We start from the raw sequence: 24,022 nt of genomic DNA, 5'->3' as shown, positions 1-24,022 counted from the left end.
TAACTATATTAACTATTCGCCCAAATTTTGTTTTTATAAATAAAAATACACCAAAAAATATTGTGCTTCAAAATGTGAAATTAAGTATGTTGTTGGTCATAAAAGTAAAAACTTAATACTTAAAACAAAACAATAATTAAAAAAAATTTAAAAATATGTTCTTTTATATCGACTAGAAATTATTTAATAAAATATTTTGAAAAACTTATAGATAGATAGATATTAGATATATATATATATAGATATTCAATAGATTTCGAAATAATGAGTGTTGTTTGATAAAAGAATCGCCTTGTATTGTTTGCTATAGTATTATAGCGGAATTTACTTATTTTATTACTCAAAGTTAAGAACTTTGGTCTTTGTTTGTACGTCAGTTATTTTTAATATATTAAATTTAAAAATAATCATATTTAGCTTTAAATTTTGTAGAATAATTTACTACTCATTATAATATATATCGTTTTTAAACAAACAGAGATCGCTTTGCAGTCTGCAGTATTGAAATTTTGAGTGTGAACATCTCGTCACTTAATAAATCACTGCAATGGATGTGATTCATTTAAATTCCGCATTTTAGGAAATACAATTAAAAACGGAAAGTATGTCAGTTTATTCCTAAAGATATTTTACAATTTAATTATATGTATTACTAAAAGTATCATTGATTAAAATATAAATATTATATAGTGTATGATATTAAATTATAAGTCAGAACTCCGATATTCTTTAGAAAGTTGTGAACAGGATTGTTTATTTTTAAGATTAGTCTAAACATTTTGAACATTTTGTAAATAATAACAATATTATGTAATGGCAAAACGTCTCAATATTTTTTTTTTAATTACAATAAATCATCAAAATCTATCATTATATCTAAGACTGATAAGACTTGTATTCAATATATTCTAGATTTTACTTTTGAAACCCAAATTTTGATCCAATTTTTCACTAAAAACCACCCTCAAAAGTTTATTACCGGTTTCAGAAATTGCATAAAAAAAAAATGCCAATCAGTTTATTACTTAGTTAAGAATATAAAATAAAATATTTAATTATTATTTAACACCAAAATCGTAATAGTAAAAATTATATTTGGCAATATTGTATATGTAACTTGATTAACAGGAATAGTATTTTTATTGAACTTTGACTGTTTCATAAAGATAACACAATTTCTAAATTTCAACTTCGAGTGGACCTTTGCTGCCAATAAATATTATTTATCTTTATTGTAGATTATCATTTAATATTAATCAGTTAAGCGTTAAGCCAATTACAAGTTACGAAGTAATAACTAATAATTATACGGTAGGTATCGATTATGAGTTTGTACTATTGACTGTTATAATTATAATAGGTATAACAGCCCAAATGATTTTTCGTGTACGTGTGTTATATTAAATATAACCAATTAAAATTAATTATTTATTTTTATAAAATTTACTATTTAGAACCTTACGTCTATGATTTTATTCATGTCAAAATTAATTTGAAGTGTCAGGCCACAAAATACTAGTGTCTAGTAATAGAAATTAGAAAGTATTCAGAAGCTTCTGAAAGTTTAGAAACGGAATAGTTTATCCTATATTCGTATTTTCACGCATTTTTTATAACAAAATAAATTGATTGATAAATTAATAACTTTGCAAAATACATTGACGACGAAGATGATTTCGTTCGGAACATATACGAATAATTATAGTGATTCACTGGGTGGTGAGTGGAATCAGTGGCATATCCAGAATTTTTTAGGGAGGGGGGGCACACACTGTCTAAAATTTTATAAGACAATATAGTAAGCGGTCATGTATAGGTACAAATAAATATAAATCTTTACGATCTACGTTAAAGAGGGGAACATGGCCCCTGAGCCTCCCTGGGTACGCCACTGGGTGAAACTAATTTTTGACCGAAGAAAATAAGTTTGAAAACGTAAATGGAAAAATAATGATGTTTGTATTAAATTTATAATACACGTTAAAATGTTTTAAGTAATAGCGAATAACAATATTAAAATACAATAAAATCACTAAAATTGTTATTTGTTATTCTTTGTTTAGATTTGAATTTAAAATACTCATAAGCAAATAAAAATCATGCCCTACCATAAATTTTTAAATAGCTATAATAATAATTTATAATTTATCGCTCCGCTCTGAATTAAAAAAAAAAATAATATTCATATTGCTAACGTTATATTTTGTATCAACAGAAATAATTTTAGTATTTTTTGAGAATATATTTTTTATTAATTATAAACCGTACACGGTTCGACAAATAACAAGTTTCGAATATATTAATATAACATGATTGTGTGGATCGCTGTTTATTCTCGTGGTGTTGTGGGGTATTATAATTGTATAAGTATGTTTTAGAACGCTGTCGGCCTGTCACTCGCCCATAGAAAAAAGATCATTCGCCACTGTGACCGCTAAATAGCACATAACGATTACTGTAAAATCGTAATTTTTTTTACTAAAAAAAGTTTTATTTTGTCCAATAGTGTATTGTGCTTATGCCTTGTTTATCGTAGAAGTATAATTTTTGTACCAAATTAAACATATAAGAACTCGTAGTACAAATTTTTGGAATAGAATTTTGATATTTGTATTTGTCGATTATAAATGATTTTTTTAAAAAAAATAAATTTGTTTACAAACTTCAAATGCCAATAAAATTAATATCTATACAACATAAATTTTCAAAATATATTACAATATTTACTAAGAAAATTTTCCGTGTTTATTTCGATATCAAAACCATGCTTCCTCTACTAAAACGAATCTTGAGTATTATACTATTGTTGAGTATTGGTCGGACAAAAAAGCAGTGTTTTTACGGTCGATTTTTTACCACAGCGACTCATCACTTAAATGATAAGAAACTCAGTTTTAGATAATCTTGCCGCCGCATTGCCACAATAATAAAGTTAATATTATGCTATTACGATTCACGATATTGTAGAAAACGGAACGTTTTTTGAAATGTACATAGAGTATTATTAAATAGTGGAATTTACTAAACGACTTGTATTCGTTTAATAAATTATATTGTTTGTACTCAATTTTTGATTATTACTTGTTTTAGCCTGTTATTCTGTGTTCGAGGTAAGTAAAATAATTAATTCCCTCACAGAAAATGATAAATGAGCCACAATAATATTCTTATCTTATTGATCACACCTCCTATATTATATAACAGTCCAATACCGTTCAATAATCAATAATGGTGGACCAGTGTAAACTATTATAATAGTTGATATTTGTTTAAAATTAAATTTTTTTGTAGATTTTTTATTTTTTTATTAAACCATAATTTGATAAAAGGTAAATAAATAATTATTTTTTCTCTGTAGTACATAAGTTATTTAGTAATGGCATTAGATTTGAATCAAATACCAGCTTTACCAGCCAAAACTACATTTGTTTTACACCTCATATTAATAACTTGGTAAATATGAATTTAATACGGTAATAGAATTTTTTTTTAGAATAACATGTTTTACATAATATGTTGTAGGGGTGTACAAGGACGATGGAGTCCAGACTCTTATCTTTTTTACAATATAATATTCTTAGGCTGCGTGTTGTGGGCAATGCATCTAACAGAAAATGAAAAACCAGCACAGCTAGTAAGTTCTATTTGATTAATTTTAAAGCAACAAATTTTGCAATTACTTTTCTCATAGAAAATTAAAAAATAAATCATTGTATATTATGTTAAAACTAATAACTAATTTTTAATAGTAAAATTAGTAATTACTAATATTATTTGAATGTATGATACTATTATGATGTACCTACAGCTAGGACTAAGTTATATTGTTATTTATTATGAAATCTATCTGACTGATTTAAAAAATAAAATTTTTATAGTTTTGATCATTTTAAATCTTGAAACTAATCTTGTAAACTGTTATTATATTATTAACAAAACAACTTCATATTCTATTTTGTGTATCCATTATACCATTGTATTCTTAGTTTACACATTATTACCAATATGTATATTTTTTATTTACATTGTATGTTTATATTTCCAGGCTATTTCTGTAAATCTTGCAACAGTTTGTTTAGACATCGTTACTATTTATTGTTATTTTCCCTCCTCATTTTGTAAGTAAATGATTATGATTAGTAAGTTAAAGTACTAATAATGTAAGTTTATCATTTTTTTTTGATACAGGGTTGTCGGAAATATTCAGTGTAATTTGTGCCTTGGCAAATTTGGTCCTGCGTTTTGTAACACTATCTGTTCTTAGTCGAATGTGTATAGACAGTAGCAACGGAGCTACTGATGGTATACCACCTCCCTTACAAAATTATATAAGTTAGTAATGTTCTTATAGTATTGTTAATGCATTTTTTATGTTATTTATTTATATAAAAAAAAAAAAAAAAAAATGATTTTTAAGGTAGAGGAACTGCTAACCCACAAACATACGAAGACATTGATCAGCCTGCACAACAACAGCAAGCTCCAAGCAATGCACCTTTTTTTACACCTTACCGTTAAAGACTACAAAGTTATTTTAATTCAATTTATGTTATGTTAGTTGTACTAACATAATGTTTGAAAACTGTTGTACAATTCGGAAAAAGTCTCATTATTGTGTCATAAATTAAAATGTTGTTTTAAACTAGTTATTTTAATAATAAAAAAATAGATTATTTTTGTTTATTGTAATTTATAAATTTATAAAAAATATTTTATGATATAAAAATGTATATTTTAAATATAAAAAGTAATCAAATTATTTTTAATTAAGTAATAAATATTTGATACCTACTGTGCAAAATTGCATAATTGAATAATTTTACTTGTAATTAATACCAATGCCAATACTTTGGTCCTTATAATATCCTGTATATTCTAAATTGATTCTTTTGAATACAACCTTTAAATAAAAATAAAATTGATTCTTAGTCAAGTGTATATGAAGGCATAGTGTTGCATTATTATAATAAGATTTATTTAATTGAAATAAACGAAAAAAGTGGCACTGATGTAGAATCACATCTTTTAATTTTTTTGTATATTTTTATTAAATAAAATATAGTAAGTTAAGTATACAGGGTGATTCTTTTATCATAAAACACTCATTATTTCAAAAAGTATTCATGTTTTTGAAAACATTTTTTTACATAGTTTCAAGTTGTTAAATAGACTATGTTTTTATTAAAAAATTATATTTTTAAATATTTTTTTTAAGTTTTTTACTTTTTTGAATGACAACATAGAGTTTTAATTTCATATTCCAAAGCAGAATAATTTTCTGAGTATTTTGATATTTAAAAATCGAGGTTAGGGCAAGTAGTTTATGAGTTATATGTATTTAAAGTTTAGACAAGCGGAGTAGTGAACAAACATTTTTCGGGGTAACCACGTACCACTCGTCTAAACTTTAAATACGTATAACTCATAAACTACTTGCCCTAAATTCGATTTTTATGTAACAAAATACTCGGAAAATTATTCTGCTTTGGAATATGAAATTAAAACTATGTTGTCATTCAAAAAAGTAAAAAACTTAAAAAAATATAAGGATAAAAATATTTAAAAATATTATTTTTTAATAAAAATGTAGTCTATTTAACAACTTGAAACTATGTAAAAAAATGTTTTCAAAAACATGAATACTTTTTGAAATAATGAATGTTTTATGAAAGAACCACCTTGTATATAGGACATTCTGTGATATTAAATAATTTATTACAATTGTAATTGTTTATCATTTGAAGTCTTAGTTACCAAAGTTACAAATTAAATAAAAATAATACTAAAAAAATATTGTTTGTTTCTATTTGAATTGAAGAAACTTTTCAAATGGACATTTTTAATTTATTATTTGTTTTAAACTAAGTACAGTTTATTTAAAAAATAAAGAGGAAATTCTCGTCTTTTATTAGTTAAAAAGAGTAACACTGTATAAATACCAAATCAATAAAATAAATAATACTATTATTTATACAATTACAATTCTTATTTTTTTAATTAGAATACTCACATTGAATGATTATAAGTATGCTTGCCATCCATGAAATATCAATGCTAAGTTATTTGGATCTCTAGCTTTTTGTATTAGTAAATTAACCTGCCCATTAATACTTGCTGCAGCGGTTTCAGCTTGTTCCATTCCACATAATTTAACACGCACTCTGTTTAGTGATCTTTCGGCTAATTTATTTACTTCATTTACTGAAATACATTTTTAATAAAAATCAGTAATGGGTAATTCAATTTTAATTATTTAACTTACCATCATTAATATGAGAATTTTCTCTGGTTGATTCATTTTGAAGTTGAGCAGCTTTTTTTCCTGTTAATGCCCATTGATAACATGGGTCATATAATAAGACTTCAGTAATTGTGACAATTACATCTTGGTTTTGGCGTAAAACAGACATAGTTTTTTCACAACACCTATATTATAAATATATTATGTATTTTTAAAACAATAAAAGTAATTATGAAATGTGTTCAAAATTCATACTTTCGGAAAGTTCCTTCTATGCCACAAATACCCATACCATCAACAATATCTCTAGTCAATCTAAACGGAACAGTTTCTGGTGTATTCAATAAAGTTCCTTGTTCAAATGCAACTCCTAAATTACAGTAATAATATAAAAAGGTCTTTATTATTCTAACTCATTATTTTATATAAAATATACAAAATATTAAGAAATACCGAAATCAATATGAATGAGTTCTGCAGTGTTGTTGTCAATCAATATATTGTTAAAATGACGGTCACCGAGGCCTAATATATATCCAATCATAGAAGTAGTAGCAACACTTCAAAAATATAATAAAGTATTATTACTAATTATTTAGTAGATATTAGATTGCCAAATTGTAATTTAAAAATAAACTATTACTTTACAATTAGTATTATAATTAATTTTAAGTTGTGTTTCTTACCTATGAATAAAAGCTTGCCTTCTTTCAAACCAAATTGAAGGTGATAAGAATTTCTCAAAGAAGTAATATCGAAATACAGGTTTTAATACTTTACAAATATCCAAATATTTTCTTTGCTTGGTCAATTCACTATCTCTTTGAGCTTGGGATAACTGTATCCATCAATCAAAATCACATAAAAATAAATTTGTTTTAATATTGAATAAATATAATTATAGAATAATGAAAAGTACAGTAAACATTTTTTTAGATAATTTTTAATAAAATAATTATACTGTATAGTATTTCTTTCAGTCATTAACATTAAAAACTCAGTTGAAGAAAAAGCAAATTAAAAAATAAATAATTGTCCTTATATATTTTATTAATAAAAATTTGAAAAATACTATCAAATTTGGTGTTTTTGTATTTATATTAATAATAAACAATTTGTTTGTTCTTTTAAGAGGATAACATAAGTATTTACATGTGTTGTCTTCTTATGCATAAAATGCTAAATTTCATGTTCAGAAGAATCTGTTTTACTTTGTTATTTTTGATAATATTAAAACGTAGGGTTTTTTAAATAATTATATTTTAATTATAAAGCAAGTTGTGAGGATTATAAAATTTCACACTAAATCTAAATACAATTTGCTATGTTATGCGCTAGTAAAATAAAAATGATACAGCATGTATAGCGTCCTATTAAACATTCAGCAAACACTCATTTAACAAACACAAATAAAATTTATGAATAGATAAATATAAATAATAATAAAATATTTGTAATTCATACATACTCTAAGAATATCTTTAGCTTTTGCTGGTGGCATGTCTTCTGGCCTATATTTTTGATGGGCCCCCATAGTCATTTTTGTTCCTATTAAGTAGTTCATAACAGACATAGTATTTACACACCATTCAGCAATTCCACTCTGTTTTGAAAATGGAATCACCTGTGAATTGAAAATTCTTAGAAAAAAGTCTTAACAAAGGTAAAAATTATATAATACTTTATAAGTTCTTATGGCCAATTTCCTTTTAGCAGTAGATTTATTAGAATTCAGTAATCTATTCATTAAAACAAATACTTGTTGCATAATTGCATCTTGATGCATGTCTTCGTTACCCTGAAAAATTATTATAAATTTTCATGTACCAAAAATCTACTGGAAACATATAAATAGGTATTTACTTTACCTTTAATAAAAGTGATCTTAAAATACCATCAGAACACAAACAATCAATTTTTTTTGGTTCATGTATTCCACCAGCGTTTAAGAATGAATTTTCAAATTTAACAATACCTGTTAGTATAAAATGATACATTTCAAAACCAATACTAATTAAATATTCAGAATTAACTATACAGTCAATTTTTGAAGCAAAGAATTATATATAACTTAAATTTAAATTGTGCCTATTTGAGGTCAGAGAAGTTTCATTAAGCTACTTTAATAATTTTAAGGACAGTTGAATATAAGAAATTTGTGATATTAAATATTAAATGTGTAAAATGACTTCAAGTCCTAAACATAAATAACAATAGTTAAAATATACTCTTATGATTTCTGATACTATTTGTTTATTGATAGACAAGAAAAAAAGCACAGAGAAGGGTTAGATATAAAAATAAATCATTTGAAAATCATATCCTTATTATCTAGCAAATGGTAGCCTCTGTACTGCTAATAAAATAGCAAACCTAACAACATTTTAATCATTAATAATAAATTCAAATAGATTTTTACATTTAAATACATTTTTAACATTTTTAATTTGAAGTATTTCAAATTATAAAAATCAAATTATGGATAAGTAGTTTAATAATTATAATTTATAAATATTTAAAGTTTAGATGAACAAAGTAAAAAAAATAATATAAAGTGAGTATCACTCTGCTATACATTAGGTGTCGATTGGGTCACTGTAATGGGTATGTTAAATTTGACTTCAATGATATATCATTGAATAAGAAAACGATTTTGAACGGAGACAGTTAGTTATGGTTTCAGCCTATGTCATTAAGTATATTTCATGATATGATGTATGATGTAGCAATTAAAAGTTATTTATTTTACTTATAGTAATAGGATAGGTTGATATAATTTTTTCTAAGAATATTGCATTTATTATATCATTAGTATTTAATTATTTTATTGTATATTAATATGTATTTATACTGTAAATACGTACATGATATAAATTTTATATCATATTATATTAATCAATATAGCTCAAAATTGAATAACACTTTTCTGTAAATAATGTAAAACAGCATAAAAATATAGTTTAATTTTAAATTAATAAACCAATAGTAAACTTTGAAGTGTTGTAAATATATATTATTTTTGTATTTTTTATTACTGTTATATTATAACATTCATTATTATTTTTATTAATAAAAATATTTACTTACTTATAACATTTGAATAGTCACCATGTTTGCTTAGTGGCAATGTTGCTGCAGGATACATATATAACTCAGAGTTTGTTATTTTCATAAGAGGTTGTGTAGCAGGAATTGAACTTCCTAAAATTATAAAGAAATTTATAATGTACATTTTTACTTTAGAGTTAAATATTATTTGAAATATTCAAATCTTACGCTGGCCTTGTGGACAAGAAAATTTTGTATAAGATAACTGTATAAACGCTTCATACAATTTTTCAGTATTTCTCACAATAGAACTAATATTTGTATTTCTTTTCCATTTTGACATTAAATGCTTAGCAGCTAATACCCTAGACTAAAAATTCAAAAAAATAATTAATATAAGTATCGAAGAAAAATTAATTAGTAGAACATTATAAGTATAAAATACTTGTTCTTCATCATTGAAATGTGGTTCACATTGAATAAACTTCTGATCTATATTAGTATTTGCAACAGCATAAACAATAGGGATGGTTTGATATGGGTGGTCCATTGCACAACGATCTATAGTATATAACAAATGTATACTTAAACAAAAGTAAATAATAAATAAGTAATATAAATTGTTTACTTATGATTGTTTCCAAAGATTTATGAAAAGAGTATTTATTTTCAGAACTTAAATGAGCAACCAACTGAGGAAGAACCAAGATAAATTTATATGAAGGATTTCTTATAAATTCTTTGTCAACAATATCATTTATTTCATTGTTTTCTTTATTTTCTAACCATAAAGATACAATTCTATAAATAGGAAGTTTGCTTTCATCATCTAACGTCATCAATTGCAAATAATTTCTAAATTAAAACAATACAAGAATTTATGAAATATACTTACAATTATTTATTAATAATTAAGTATAATGCTTAATTTATACTTAAATTTTGATTATTTTTATAAAAATAAAATAAAAACAATAATTATTTATCCTACTTAAGAGGAATATCTATTTTTTAAGATAATAAGTTCGTTTTTGTCTGTGTATTAATAATTTTACATTAAATAGATATTTTGTGACTCAAATGAGCTATTTGAATAAATAATATTATAAATATTTTTTATAATGAAGTGTATTATTCATATAACTTACTGAAGAGTTAGTTTCAAATATTTATTCTTCTCATTGTTTTTGTTACTTATATCAGATATATCAATCTTACTTTGATTGATCAAATAAATACCAGCTTTAAGTTTTTCTTGGTTTTTTGTTGACTTTCCTAATTGAACCATTGTTTCTCCTTCAATTGAACTCTGTTCAACTCCAAGCATACGTTTTTGAAAATCTTCAGTTTTTATATATTTGTATAGTTGTTGATATAATGTATCCGTGAATAGAGATAAATGTTTATAAGCATCTGATAGTACTTTTTTACAATCTAATCCAAATTCTTCTTGAATTTTTAGTTCCAGTTTTATTTTGTTGATAGACTAAATTCACATAATTATTTATTAATAAAAGTGAGAAGTAGAACTATGGTAAACAGTTACAGTATTAAGTGTATCTTATAATGATAAAAATTACAAAAGAAATAAGTAGGAACTAAGGAATAGACAATAGTATTAAGATAATCAAAAAGATCAAGATCTGTATTGTCCTTGTTAGGTTCTGATTATAGTATACTATAGGTACAGTAGAACCTTATTTATATTTTATAAGGTGGTTCCAAATACATACATAGTATTAGACGAATAAAGGAAAATATGACTGACAATATTTAAATGGTATTTAATTGCGATAACATGTAGAAAGTTAGTGTAACTAATATAGAACATTGCCTTTCTAAAACACAATAACATTTTTGAATAGAAAAATGCATAGATATTAATGGGAGGATTTTGAAGATAGGAAAATAAAAATCTTCAATGAAAAACACTGTATATTACCTTTTGGAAATATTTTCTTATAATATCATTTGATGTTTCTGATTTTGTTTCTTCCATCCAAGAACCATAAAGTTGTAATGCTAATGAATGTAAGAAAGGATAATCATAATTTTCAAGTTCTTCAACAACACATTTTAATAGAACTCTGAAAAATGCATCATTTAAAAGTTATAATATTAAATTGTATAATTATTAAGATAATAACATTACACCTTGCCATATGACAGTCATTTCTTTTCCATAAAAGTCTAGTCTCCTCTACTTTTGCCCATAAAATAGTATGCTTCTGATAATAATTTAAAGTTGCAACTGTTGTCAAATGTTTTCCAGCTACTTGTAACCAATCATTTTGTTGAGCTAGTTCAGCTATTTTAATTCTTAGTATGCCTGATCTTTTATCACCATCAAAATCCAATAACTTACAACGCTGAGAAAGTATTTTATTGATGTTTATAAAATCGTTAGTATTTATGGTTTTTTGATTTAACCAATTATTAAACAATTTCTTTTTATTTGATGTAGAGATAAAATCATCAAGGTCCTTTAAGTAAAATTTTTATAAAATAATGAAATTAGGTGTTATTTATTAAATCTAAGTGTATTACAGCATTTACTTACTTCAATTATTTTAAGTTTGGCTAATGGACTATAAATTGTTGCTGTTGATTCTAAACTTGCACAATATAAAGATTGAATAACTACTAATCTAGCTTCATTAATTATAGGAATCACCCTTTCTAAATTGTTCAGATGCACACATCGTAAGGCATGATAATGCAATGATTCAAAAGACTTGTCTCCACTATCTGGTAAATCCCATTTATTTAATTGCCAAGAATAGTCATATTTTAAACTATCATTAAAAGCCATAATATGAGCAACATTTTGTAATCCAGCATTGGAAAACGCTTCTAAATAATCTAAATAACAAAAGACATTTATTAAACAGTTATGAAGTATACTTATTGGCTATTATTACTAAATATTGCTATTTTTTGTTGAGAACTAATTTTATACTTAATCACCTTTAGAAATGAGTTCTGTGGTCTGCTGTAAATCACAATTTTCCATAACACGATCCCATTTTCTAAGTTGTTGATAGTATTGTGTACGAGAAGAAAGATTTAGTAAATAACTTGAACCACAACCTTCAATTGCATCACAATCTCCAATACTTTTATAAGACTAAATGTATTTAATTGTCTTATTATTAATTTTTAAGTAAACATATATTTAAGTAAAGAAAAAATTGTTAAGATGCAAATGATGTACACTTATTGTAAGTAGAACATAAATTGTACATTTAATTTTTAGTTTGTATAATGTTGCAATAAAACCATAAAATTGTTGCCATTTTTTATATGATAAAAAATATAATTATTTTATTTAAAAATAAACTAAACTTAGACAAAAAAATACTTATAAAACTTTATAGATTCTCTGAGTGGATATAAAAGTGACTAAAGTATTTTTGTCTTTTTTAGTTTTATGATAGTAATTAAATTCATATACAAATGTATGTGATTATAGTTATTTTAAATTATTTTTTATTAAAAGAACCATGATATAATTGTTGGGCGGATTTCAACCTGATATTATTAAATCAATTTTATTATTTTCAAAATATATTGAGTATTGTATTATTTTTTATTGAACGTTTTTCAAGTATAAAGTCAAAAATGTAAATCATGCATTATTTAAAATGTTATTTAAAAATTGTATTAAAATAATTTTATAATTCTTATCACGAGTAATACTTTATATTTAAACTAATATTAATAGATTAATAACAAACTTCATGGAGAATTGTTTGCAGCAAAAGTCCTTCTTTAGGTAACATTTCTGAGATCATATCCACAGGGTTAAATACCATTGACTCTTTATCTTTGTTCATTCTTCTAAATGTAAAAAAATAGTAAAAATCTTTATTTTTTTATTTAATAAAAAATTAAATTTATTTGTAAATAAATACAAGCATAGATATTGTATAAATAATAGTTAATAATGATAATTGAAACCATTATAATAACCAGGGCTATGAATTTGTAGGAAAATGAATTTGTTTTTGGTGATTGTGAAATGTAGCTTTGTAAATGTAGTTTGAATTATGTAACAACAAATCCATCCATTAATAAAACTTTTATATTGGATTTTTTGACTTTTTAATTTTTTAAGTAATATTTTTTGCCCTTTTAGGTCATTTTCTGGTATTTTTAATTAAATTCCGCCATAATGAATAAAAAAAAAAAAATAAAAAAAAATGTATCATACAAATAACACTACTAAAGAATCAATCAACTTCAAAATCAAAATTTAAATTAAGTCAGTTTATAATTTTTTTTTTTTTTTAAATAAATACATTTTTATGCATACGATATACTAATATCAATATAAATATAAAAATTAAATTAAAAACCATTTTAAATGCATTTTATACTATAATTTTTGACATTTTAAATGCATGTTTTTAGTGCATTAAATTCACAGCTCTAATAAAAAAATCCAATGGTAAATATTTTTTTTAAATCCAATAGTACAAAGACCTCTCTAATCAAAAAATATACTTTTTTTCAAATAGATTAAGTTCAAATTTTTTTTTATGATTCTCGTCTAAATAAAAGGACATTAAAAAAAAAAAAAACAATGTTTTTATACACTTTTGAAGGACAACATATCAGGTTTTTTTAGTGAGAGAAGTAATTGTGTAGTGAAAATTGTTACTTTGTTGTATTATGGGTACTATTTGTATTCAGTTTAATTCGTTACTAAAATACAGAATAGTGGGGAAAATATTGTTTGAGCAGTCAGAAAAAATTATTAAAAAAAAAACCTACAACAGACATTTTTAATTTAATATTCTGAAGTAGAATATTTTTCAAGTATTCAATACATAAAAATCAAAATTTGTAGGAGTAGTGTTATTGAGTTATAACTGTTATAAGTATTTAAATTTTAGGTAAGAAGATAAATGATAAGTAGATTAACATTTTATAGTGTATCCTCATAAAATTGTGTTTCTAAAATTAATAAGGCCTGATTACTATTAAAAGTATAAATAGTAAATTAAAAACAATTATAATAAATATAATAACTTACTTAAATTGAGTTTCACACCAAAGCTCTAAATATTGAATAGAAGTAAAATGTGCTGAGCAAAATTGAGCTGCTTGGGACACATATAAGTAATTGATGTCCAAAATTGATCTAAAAATTAAAAAACTATAGTGTCCTTTATCTAATAATAATACTTATATTATAAAATGTATAAGATTTTTAAATTAATTTCTTGTTAAATAAAAGAATAAAATTATTAAAATTATAATTACTGTAATGGATTATTTTGCTGAAGTCTGGTAAAATTAATGATGCGTAGAAGACATTGCACAGCCAATTTATTACAATAAATGTTATTTTCAATGGAATTATTCACTATAACAGTAAATAAATAATATAATAGGTATAATGTTTATGTTTGAAAACCAAGTATGGTATAAATATTACAAATATATGCCAAGACCATATATGGGGAGGGAAGGGGAGTTAAATGCCCTATTTAAGTTGATATTTCATAAACTTTTATTAATAATTTTAATTTTAAAGAAATTTATGACAAGGAGTAGCATTAAAATTCAAATATAAGAACTTATGAGTTGCATTGGATAATTAATTTTTAAGTTTAATAATGAGTAAATTCATTATAATATTAAAGCTAACAATACACTAAATTGGTTTTGTTAAATGTAAATTTGCTATATTGTGTGTGGATCAAAGAGAGGATAGCGTGCTTACAACTTTTTAAGATATTATGCTGATAAACAAGCAAATAATAGTCACTCATACAGTTATATAAAAAATGACTATGTAGTGGAGTATGTATATAAGGTGTCTCGTGAAGATTTACCCATTGCAATACTTCCTGAAATAATGGAGATATCATAATTCTGGTTTTTTTTAAATAAGATTTATAGGGACAAGAACTAAAATATTTCATGTTTTAATTTTTTTGATGTTTTGGTAAAAAAGTTTAAAAATATATTTTTTTATTTAATTATTTTCAAAAAAATTTAAGATTATCTTCATTATCTCAGGAGATATTACAAGGCTTGGAGAACTAAATATTTAAATATATAGTTGAATTAATTTTATAAACAATTGTGATCAAGACCGTAGCCAGAATTTTTTTTTTTTGTGGGGGGGAGGTGGTCAGGTTCAGACTCCCCTGGCTACGCCCTTGATTGTGATATAATTAGTGAATACATTACATATGTTTATAGTATTTAACTATTTAAAAATCATTATTAATAATATTACCTTGATGGAAATTTGTTTTTATTTTTTCAGTTGAAACCATTTCCATTTTGGTTTTATAATGTTTAAGAAAAAACCAATTCAAATGTTTATTTAATATAGGCCTTGTTGGTGGTATGTATTCAAGAAGGAAATACACAAGATGTGGTAAAATTTTTTCACAAAATAAAGGCTAAAATTATATTTATATTAATTAATATTATAGACATTAATTTAGAAACAAATCAATGTATTAAATGTCAATGCACATATTTTTAAATTTTACTTTATTTTCTGCAATAGGCAGTAAACTTTTGCAAAAGCCTTGAAGTGTTTCCAATAAATGCTTTGTAATGTTTGTAATCCAACTACTATAAGAAATTGATGAATCTATTGGACACCAGATTTCGTTTTCATCAATTAATAAATTAAATTGTTCAATATCAAATGATAATTCAACATCCAATTCTTCTATTTGAGATGATTTAAATGGGTATAAAACTTTTGGACCTAATTCTTCTAAATATTTAATTATAATTGTCAATATAATTGAAAATTGTTTTAATGAAAGTTACTACTTATGTTACCATATAAAGATTGTCCATTTTGTGTTGCCAGAACTTTGAATAAGGTAATGTTACTTGCTTCCAAAACTGAAATATTATCATCACTTAAGTAATTTAAAACCAATTCAATTATATGTTTCATAAATGAATATTCTGGGGATATATGAGACTCTAATTTCAATACTTCAGGTTCTGGTTGTAAAATTAGAGTAGTTAAATCAGTTGGACCCAATATCCCCAAACAACTGGCAGCTAACATTTGAACCTATAATGCAAATAAATTAATATAAAATAGAAACAATTTAATAAAATTGAAAACACTGTTTCAAACATTTCAAGAAGTGACAAATGGTGTTTATAATTATGATTGAAAAATTGTAGCACATTATTTATTAGGATGTGACAATTTTAATTTGAAAATAATAATTAAACAGCCAAAAAAATATATATAGAAGGATTAAAAGATCTGAATTTGAGATGAAAAATTTTAAAGTAATGATAAATTGATGCCATTTAAAAAACGATTCAAACAAATATTGTTTTGTAAATTTATTTAAAAATTCATAAATAATATAATTAATTAAGATTTTGAAAATGTATTAATTATTTTTAACAATTAGACTGATATTACATTTTTTAGATACTTATAATTCAAAGCAAACATACCTAAAAGGCTGACCCAAAACTGTAGTTAAAGAATGTTTGCTTTTTAAATATATATTATAATAAACAAATTAATAACAATATAAAGTTATCATATACATATAACTTGTATACATACTTCAAATTCAAAATTTTTTGTAAGCTTTATTAGTGTACAAATTAAACAATGTAAAATACTTTTAGTACAGTCTTCTGAGAATCCTCGCATTTTTAACAGTTCTTGGTACATATTATGAAGTTCTATTTCATTTGTTTGTAACTAATAAAAATAATACTATGTATTCACAATTTAATACATTTATTAAAGCAAATACTATGTGAGTACTGACTAACCTTAAGCTTTAAACATTGTAAAGATTGAATTATATCAATATTTTCATTTTGTTGATAAAGAAAATAATTTATGTCCTTATATAGTGCTGTTTCATTTTCTTTCTTTGTTTCACAAAAAATATTTTGATCACTTAAGTTTTTAAGAATATTTAATAAATTTAATGATTTTTCATTCAAGGAAGGTTGCATCTTTGCCAATGTTCGTAGAGTTGATGTCAGAGGTCCAATTTGACTTAAATTTAATTTTAAAACACTTTTTGGATTTATTAATAACCATTCTAAATATTCTATAACATAACTATGTCTTTCAATATTATTTTGATTTAATAAAGTAATAGTTGATTGTATAGATTGATTAATTAGGAAATGAGAAAAATCATCTATTTGGTTATAATCTAATAATTGACCAATAAGAGCTTTCATAAAAACAGTATACTGGAAAAATGACTGATACCTATAAATTTAATAATAAAATAAGCAATGAAACAATATAAAAAAAAACAAAATAATACATGTACCATAATTTTGATGTTGATGTTTTGAAAATATTTACATACAGTATGTGAACAATTGTTTGAATATAATTGGGCTTTTTTGCAGACATATGAGTTAAAAATGGAATATTATTTTTTACATAAATCTCCTATAGTAAACAGAACATAAATAATAGAACAATAGTAATAAATAGAACAATTAGGTTAATTATTTACTTGAAAAATATTAATCAAAATCAGAAACTGATCACTACTAATTTGTATCGGAACAATTGGATGCTCAGTATTTATGACAACCATTTGGATAAATTGTAATATAATATCTGAGCACTGGAACTTTATTAGTTCATTAAAACGTTTTTCGCTCAATTCATCTACAATAACTTTTTTAATTTCATCATGATTGATAAACGGTACATCTACAATCTTAATAGCCAACAAATATGAAAATATAACAGGAAAGGTTTCCTGTAAATTGACAATTATGGTAAACACTTAAGATATAAATTATACTTATAATAACAATATATTATTCAACTTAGTATTTAAAAATATATTATATACAATAACAAAAAAGTCACTTACCTCAATTACTTTATGAAGGATATTCATAGAATTTAAAAAATTCAAATCATTTTTTATAACTAAAATAGGGATGATTTCAAAAGGGTATTTTTTAAAGAACTGTTCCATTGTTGTGCAAGAAAACAACTTAATTGGAAATTCCTAAATAATAGTTAAAAAATGAGTAATTAATAAAAATAAAAGTATATTAAAATATTACCTCAAAAGTGGAATACTGTATATGCCATTTCCATAGTAAGAATTTTAAATTATTTTCTAATAACTCCATGAATGATTTTATTTTTAATTCAATTTTTATAGATTCCAACATATTTATCACCAAATCTAAAATAAAATAATATTTAATTTAAAAATTAAACATAATTAAAACAAATACTAACCCAAGTTAATTTGTTTAGTATTGATTGTTTGAAGAACTTCAAATAAACATTCTTTTTGATATTTAACACTTGATGTTATTAATGTTTGCATGCATAATAAATAAGTGTAAATTCTATTCGTATACTCATCTTCACGTTCTTCTTCACTAATATCACACTAGAAATATTTTTTAAACAATACTTCATATAGTATAATATAATAATACATTATAGTAAATGCTAATAGTGAAACTCACGTCTATTGTAAACCCATCATGAATTTTATGTAATATAATATCAAACATTTCTTCATAGTTTAATATATATGTATTTGGATTATTCTCATAAGAATCACACATTACTTTTATACATCTAATAGCAGAAATTCTAACCTGTAAAATTTTATAAAAAATAAAAACAAAAATTTCACAATTTAACTTAAATATATATACACTAATTATACAAACCTGAAGAAATGGACTATTTAGATAATATAATATAATTTTTGGACTCATGGGTTGTACCACTTTAATATCAATATTCCATGTTGACCCAAAACTTCCATTTTTTGTCTAAACTTATCAAACATACTATTTTAAGAAAATAAAACTTATATAATTAAATAAATTAACTTACAGATGCAAAATTTCCAAGTAAATCAACAAAAGCGCAAACCATTTTTGGTCCACAATTTTTGGTAACAGATATTTTTTGTAATGACCAAATTAACATAAGAAGGTTAGTAGTACAAACTTTATCAGAATTATTTTTAGTTGTTATTTGAAGTGCATCTAAAATAATTAATTATACAAGGTAATAAGTACATATATATTTAGAAAACTATTAATAAGAATTATTACCATTCAAGAGCTGAGTTATTTTGATAAAACCTTCTTGATGAGAACACCAAGTTTTGGCTATTTGTTTAATAAACTTATTCAATTGGATTATCATATCTGTTGTTAAATTGTCCAAACCTAAAGCTATATGAAGAAAATTAATAATCTAAAACAAAAACATTTTTGTTTAATAATTATTTATATGATTAAAATAACATTAAAAATACAAAAATGTGAGTAAGTTAGTTAGGAAAGTATTCATGGAAAAGGTTATCTATTACATAGTCATATTAATATTTTTATAAAATACATTTACAATTAATTTAAATCTTAAATAGAGTTTTTTACTGATATTAACAAATATCTGCCAATGCACGGACTCGAGAAATAGGTATTGTACAGTCATTGCCAGATACATGGACATGGTGACGGTTTTATTTTAAAATAAAAGAATATTACCAAAATTTTAATTTTAAATTAACAATGTAATATCAGTTTTAAAATTTGTATGACAATTTTTTGTTTTTTGATATAACATTTAATTCTAGATTACTTTATCTAATATTTTTTATAGATGTAGCTCCTAGGTAAGTTTAAAACAAAACTAAGAGAGAAATTGAGATGTTATAGTATGGGACGTAGTAACTAGTAACAAAAAATGAAAACTCAAGTATCCTACAATATATATTTTAAAGAACCACAACAAAGATTCTTAGCTGATTCAGGTTATGATTTATCAAAGTAATTAAGAAGAATAACTCAACATTTAAAGTTTTGATTACTTATACTAATTATTTTAATATTTTATTACAATTTGTTTTTAAAACATTTTTTAATAGCATGGTTTTTGTAATATTTATTATTATATTATTTTTATCTCAAAATTTATATTTATCTACTGCAATATATATCGATTACATAACTTTTTGATCACTGTTTTCTATCACTAGATTTTTGACCAGACCACCCCTACCCTATTATTATTATATTTTTAGATTTATTCTATAATATATGCACCTATAGAACAAATATTCTTATTAAATATTACTTTACAATTTTTAAGAAGAAAATGTTAGAGTTAAAGACAATACTAATAACAACAATAATAATAATACTTTGAAATAAGTGTATGACTGAGAAATTGAACCTTCTAATTCTTTCAAGTCTTCTACCAAGGTTTCTAACAAATATGTTTGATAATCAGTTTGACCTGTAAAAATAGAAATAGAGTTATTAATTAATATATTAAATTAAATTTAAAATAAATAATAATATAGTTAGTTTCTTATTATTGTCACATATTAAAAGGATTTATTTTTTATTTTAATCATATTTATGTAAACCCTAAACACAATCATGCTAAAACTAAAAATAGTTTTATGGAATCAATTAATTCATAGAATCAAAGTTATTGTCACATAAAGTAAAAATGACTTTATTTCAAAACACATATAACTACTAATAATTATTAAAAACATTATATATTAATAATCTTAAAAAATTAGTTATATTACGATTCGAAAAACTAATTGAAGCTGTTGTATATTTTTCAAAAATATTTTTTTAAATATAAACTATATTAAAATCAATAACCTCAACATGGCAGTTTATAAAAATAATAAATTAACATTAATTTTTAATCTAATTATTAAAAGAATTAGTAGAATAACTGATAATATATAATATTATGTGAAAATTCCAAGTAAAAATATAGCTATAGTATATTATATAATATATATTATTATATTTATGAAATACTTAACTTTATAGAAGCAAGTCCTTAATAGTGCCTTCATCGCTTGTATACTTAATTTTTGTTCTTTTTTAAGGTTATCATAGTCTAATACTTGATCAATAGAATTAAAATCTAAAACATTATAACATATAATACTACATTTCTCTTAATTAATTGTAGAATGAAATATGTCCAATATATTTTTATTACCATTATATTTACTCAAGTTATAAAGTTTAGTCATAATAACTTTGTTTGTTTTGTGATTCATTAATTCATTTATTATTATATCATCGACAAATTGTAACTGTTTATGAAATAATGTGCAAACATTAACAAATGCTTCATTATTATGGTGGTTTACATCGGTATTAAGTTCAGTAACTATATTATTTACTTTCTCCATGTATTTCAATTTATATGATCTATGAATTTACAACAGTCCAATAATTTATTAGATAAATATTATACATCCACATGAAATTATGAAATATTTATAATTATTAATTACTTGAATTCATTAAAATCATTTCCAAATTGAGGAAACCAATTTTCAAGGAAACATAAAAAATTTGCCATAGATAAATACATTTGAAGAGTTGCAATACTTGGTTTTTCTTTAACCTCTATAATTCTCTCTATAAAATTAATTAATCTTTCAAAAATATTTTCATCAATCGATCGTCTTATACCTAGAAACAAAAACCATGAATTTGACATAATATAATTCTAATATTAAACATTTTACTTTTATTTTGTGTGAGATCAGCAATTTGTAGTTGCACATTTGGACAATCTTGAAGTGCAAAATCATGTGTATTTCTGAAGTTGTGACAACTTATTGTTTCTAAGTTATTGTGATTAATAAATGAATTTTTAACACTAGGTTTTGTCAATATTAAGTCAACTACTTCTGATAAAAGATAGGGATTTAGTTTTGAGAATGATTCAACTAGTAATGAATCTTGCAATTTTAATGGTAATAACCAATCAAGCAATAAAATCATGTTCTATATAAAAAAAAAAAACATTATGAGGTATATAAATTTTTTATGCAAACTTGTATTTGATGACCATATTTTAAATTTACTGTTTTATTTAAAGAATTACTGCAAAATCCTCTTGTCTTAAACAAAACTACCAAAGTTTTCAAACTAGAATCATCAATTTTTATGGTTTTGTTAAAATATAGTCTCAGTACATCATAATACATTTCATCATGCCAATTTATTAACACAATTAAGGAGTGTAAGAGACTATGAGATAAATCTGCATTCTCATTTGACATTATCATTCTAAAATATTAATAATGATTAAGAGATAAAAGAGATAGAATTTGATTCAAGTTTTTCATATTACATAAACAATATTTACTTTAATGCATATGTCCAAACAGTCTTAAGAAAAGGTCCAAATTGATTCAATTCACAAATATTTTCTGATTTAATTAATTCATTGCAACAACTAAATTATAAATAAGACAAATAGGGAAATTGATTAGAAGATAAATATAGAGGCATTTATCTGGAATAACTATTGAACAATAAACATACATGATTAAATACTTTATTGAATTTGTGTCCTTATAAGAATTCAAGCATATAGTTAAACTTTCTAATAAATGTATGTAATCCTTTTCATGAAATGGTAATGAATGATTTTCTAGTATTTTTGTTATTATATTAAGTCTAAAAATTTATTAGATATACAATGATATTATTTATGTCTTACTTTATATTGAAAATAAGTTATAACTATACCTGGTACATATTTCTGATGTTTTTAAGTTTGTAAGATCGTTTACAAAAGACAATACATTGATATCATATTTTTTTCGTTTTGGAGTAGGGCATTCATCTAAAAGCAGGATCGACGAATCTAAATTATTAAAATATACCTAAATAACAACAATTTTTGTATTAAATAAATTCTTTATTTGAGTAATAAAAATAATTTACTATGTTAAAAATTGTTACAGCCAACTCCGAAATGTAATTTAAAAAATTAGGATTGGAATTATTTTTAATTTGTAGTATTTCACGACGTACAAATTCATATATATGATGTAATTGAACAATCCACTTATTTTCATTATAAGCATACGAATCTTTATGGTTGAAATCAATGCATTTTGGATGATGTATTTTTATAAACAAAGTTAATAAATTATACAGCGTCTCTTGAATCTAAATATTTTAATTTTATAAAAATTAAAAAGTTGGTATGTAATTGAGAAGGAACTAACCTTTTTTGGTTTATCATTCTCATAGAAATTTACCAAATGTGTGCAGTTTTCTTCTATAAACTGGCAAAGTGATTTACGACATTCTATCCATAGCTAATTAAATTTGAGAAAAAAAATTAATTATTTTAATAGGTATACAGAATTCTCCATATTTGATATTAAAATGTAGAATACATTTTCTTTTCAATTTCATAAGGTAACCTCATATATGGTAGTAATGTAATTTAGTACAAACTTATTTTTTCAAGTAGAATATTGTTCCAAATACAGTAGAAACTCTTTTAACTGTCACTGTCGAGACCAGGACAATGACTGGTTAACAGAAATACAATAATACAAAACATACTTTTTCAATAAATACAAATATTTTACAGCATCATTTGTAGACAAACATAATAAATACTAATAATATATTATAAGTAATAAAAAAAATAATATCATACTAAAAAATACTAAATAAAATAATCCGTCATCTTCTGTTTTTTTTTTTGAGGCACGTGACTTTTGAGTGGCCATGTTTCGTATTTTACATTTTTACAAAGAAGTAAGACCTGCATAACTTTTTTGTCAACGATAGTGACATTAAAAATAATTTAATCACTATTCAAAATTTCAATGATCACATCATTATTTTTTTTTTTATGTTGACCGATGACGAATAACAGAGAGTGACAGTTAAACAAGT

At 23.3% G+C, this 24,022-nt stretch overlaps 2 protein-coding genes across 3 annotated transcripts in view; one reads left to right on the top strand and one right to left on the bottom strand.

Annotated features, from left to right (window-relative positions):
* The first annotated feature begins 2,892 nt into the window (after positions 1–2,892).
* LOC113551198 lies at positions 2,893–4,658 on the top strand. The gene is made up of 6 exons (XM_026953306.1): positions 2,893–3,110; positions 3,359–3,453; positions 3,523–3,634; positions 4,046–4,118; positions 4,189–4,332; positions 4,418–4,658. The coding sequence occupies exons 2-6, from the start codon at positions 3,377–3,379 to the stop codon at positions 4,516–4,518; spliced, it is 507 nt and encodes a 168-aa protein (XP_026809107.1). The 5' UTR covers positions 2,893–3,110; positions 3,359–3,376; the 3' UTR covers positions 4,519–4,658.
* An 89-nt stretch (positions 4,659–4,747) lies between these two features.
* Positions 4,748–24,022, bottom strand: part of LOC113551183 (serine-protein kinase ATM) — a 29,712-nt gene continuing 10,437 nt past the window's right edge. Inside the window, exons 7-52 of one of the 2 annotated variants that reach the window (XM_026953270.1) lie at positions 23,338–23,430; positions 23,051–23,278; positions 22,853–22,989; positions 22,646–22,780; positions 22,467–22,556; positions 22,183–22,387; positions 21,841–22,102; positions 21,604–21,784; positions 21,303–21,517; positions 21,120–21,224; positions 20,473–20,567; positions 19,379–19,523; positions 19,155–19,309; positions 18,986–19,090; positions 18,776–18,910; positions 18,540–18,696; positions 18,359–18,483; positions 18,160–18,300; positions 17,791–18,042; positions 17,599–17,723; positions 17,081–17,534; positions 16,866–17,006; positions 16,106–16,349; positions 15,805–16,037; positions 15,543–15,711; positions 14,558–14,660; positions 14,328–14,435; positions 13,027–13,129; positions 12,257–12,416; positions 11,850–12,151; positions 11,444–11,772; positions 11,232–11,376; positions 10,438–10,775; positions 9,918–10,144; positions 9,735–9,850; positions 9,518–9,659; positions 9,329–9,442; positions 8,110–8,216; positions 7,923–8,039; positions 7,710–7,865; positions 6,928–7,079; positions 6,695–6,801; positions 6,497–6,611; positions 6,263–6,426; positions 6,011–6,201; positions 4,748–4,900 (exon numbers count right to left, since the gene is read on the bottom strand). In XM_026953270.1, the coding sequence (XP_026809071.1) occupies positions 6,020–6,201; positions 6,263–6,426; positions 6,497–6,611; positions 6,695–6,801; positions 6,928–7,079; positions 7,710–7,865; positions 7,923–8,039; positions 8,110–8,216; positions 9,329–9,442; positions 9,518–9,659; positions 9,735–9,850; positions 9,918–10,144; positions 10,438–10,775; positions 11,232–11,376; positions 11,444–11,772; positions 11,850–12,151; positions 12,257–12,416; positions 13,027–13,129; positions 14,328–14,435; positions 14,558–14,660; positions 15,543–15,711; positions 15,805–16,037; positions 16,106–16,349; positions 16,866–17,006; positions 17,081–17,534; positions 17,599–17,723; positions 17,791–18,042; positions 18,160–18,300; positions 18,359–18,483; positions 18,540–18,696; positions 18,776–18,910; positions 18,986–19,090; positions 19,155–19,309; positions 19,379–19,523; positions 20,473–20,567; positions 21,120–21,224; positions 21,303–21,517; positions 21,604–21,784; positions 21,841–22,102; positions 22,183–22,387; positions 22,467–22,556; positions 22,646–22,780; positions 22,853–22,989; positions 23,051–23,278; positions 23,338–23,430 (7,614 nt within the window). In that variant the 3' untranslated portion in view covers positions 4,748–4,900; positions 6,011–6,019. Of the gene's footprint in view, positions 4,901–6,010; positions 6,202–6,262; positions 6,427–6,496; positions 6,612–6,694; positions 6,802–6,927; positions 7,080–7,709; positions 7,866–7,922; positions 8,040–8,109; positions 8,217–9,328; positions 9,443–9,517; positions 9,660–9,734; positions 9,851–9,917; positions 10,145–10,437; positions 10,776–11,231; positions 11,377–11,443; positions 11,773–11,849; positions 12,152–12,256; positions 12,417–13,026; positions 13,130–14,327; positions 14,436–14,557; positions 14,661–15,542; positions 15,712–15,804; positions 16,038–16,105; positions 16,350–16,865; positions 17,007–17,080; positions 17,535–17,598; positions 17,724–17,790; positions 18,043–18,159; positions 18,301–18,358; positions 18,484–18,539; positions 18,697–18,775; positions 18,911–18,985; positions 19,091–19,154; positions 19,310–19,378; positions 19,524–20,472; positions 20,568–21,119; positions 21,225–21,302; positions 21,518–21,603; positions 21,785–21,840; positions 22,103–22,182; positions 22,388–22,466; positions 22,557–22,645; positions 22,781–22,852; positions 22,990–23,050; positions 23,279–23,337; positions 23,431–24,022 lie in introns of those variants that run through there. The other variant, XM_026953279.1, reaches the window with a different exon arrangement.

Source organism: Rhopalosiphum maidis, chromosome 4, assembly GCF_003676215.2.
Source record: "Rhopalosiphum maidis isolate BTI-1 chromosome 4, ASM367621v3, whole genome shotgun sequence".
NCBI classification, from domain to species: domain Eukaryota; kingdom Metazoa; phylum Arthropoda; class Insecta; order Hemiptera; family Aphididae; genus Rhopalosiphum; species Rhopalosiphum maidis.
The sequence above is the reverse complement of the archived record's forward strand: the minus strand, read 5'-3'. Positions and strand labels throughout refer to the sequence as shown.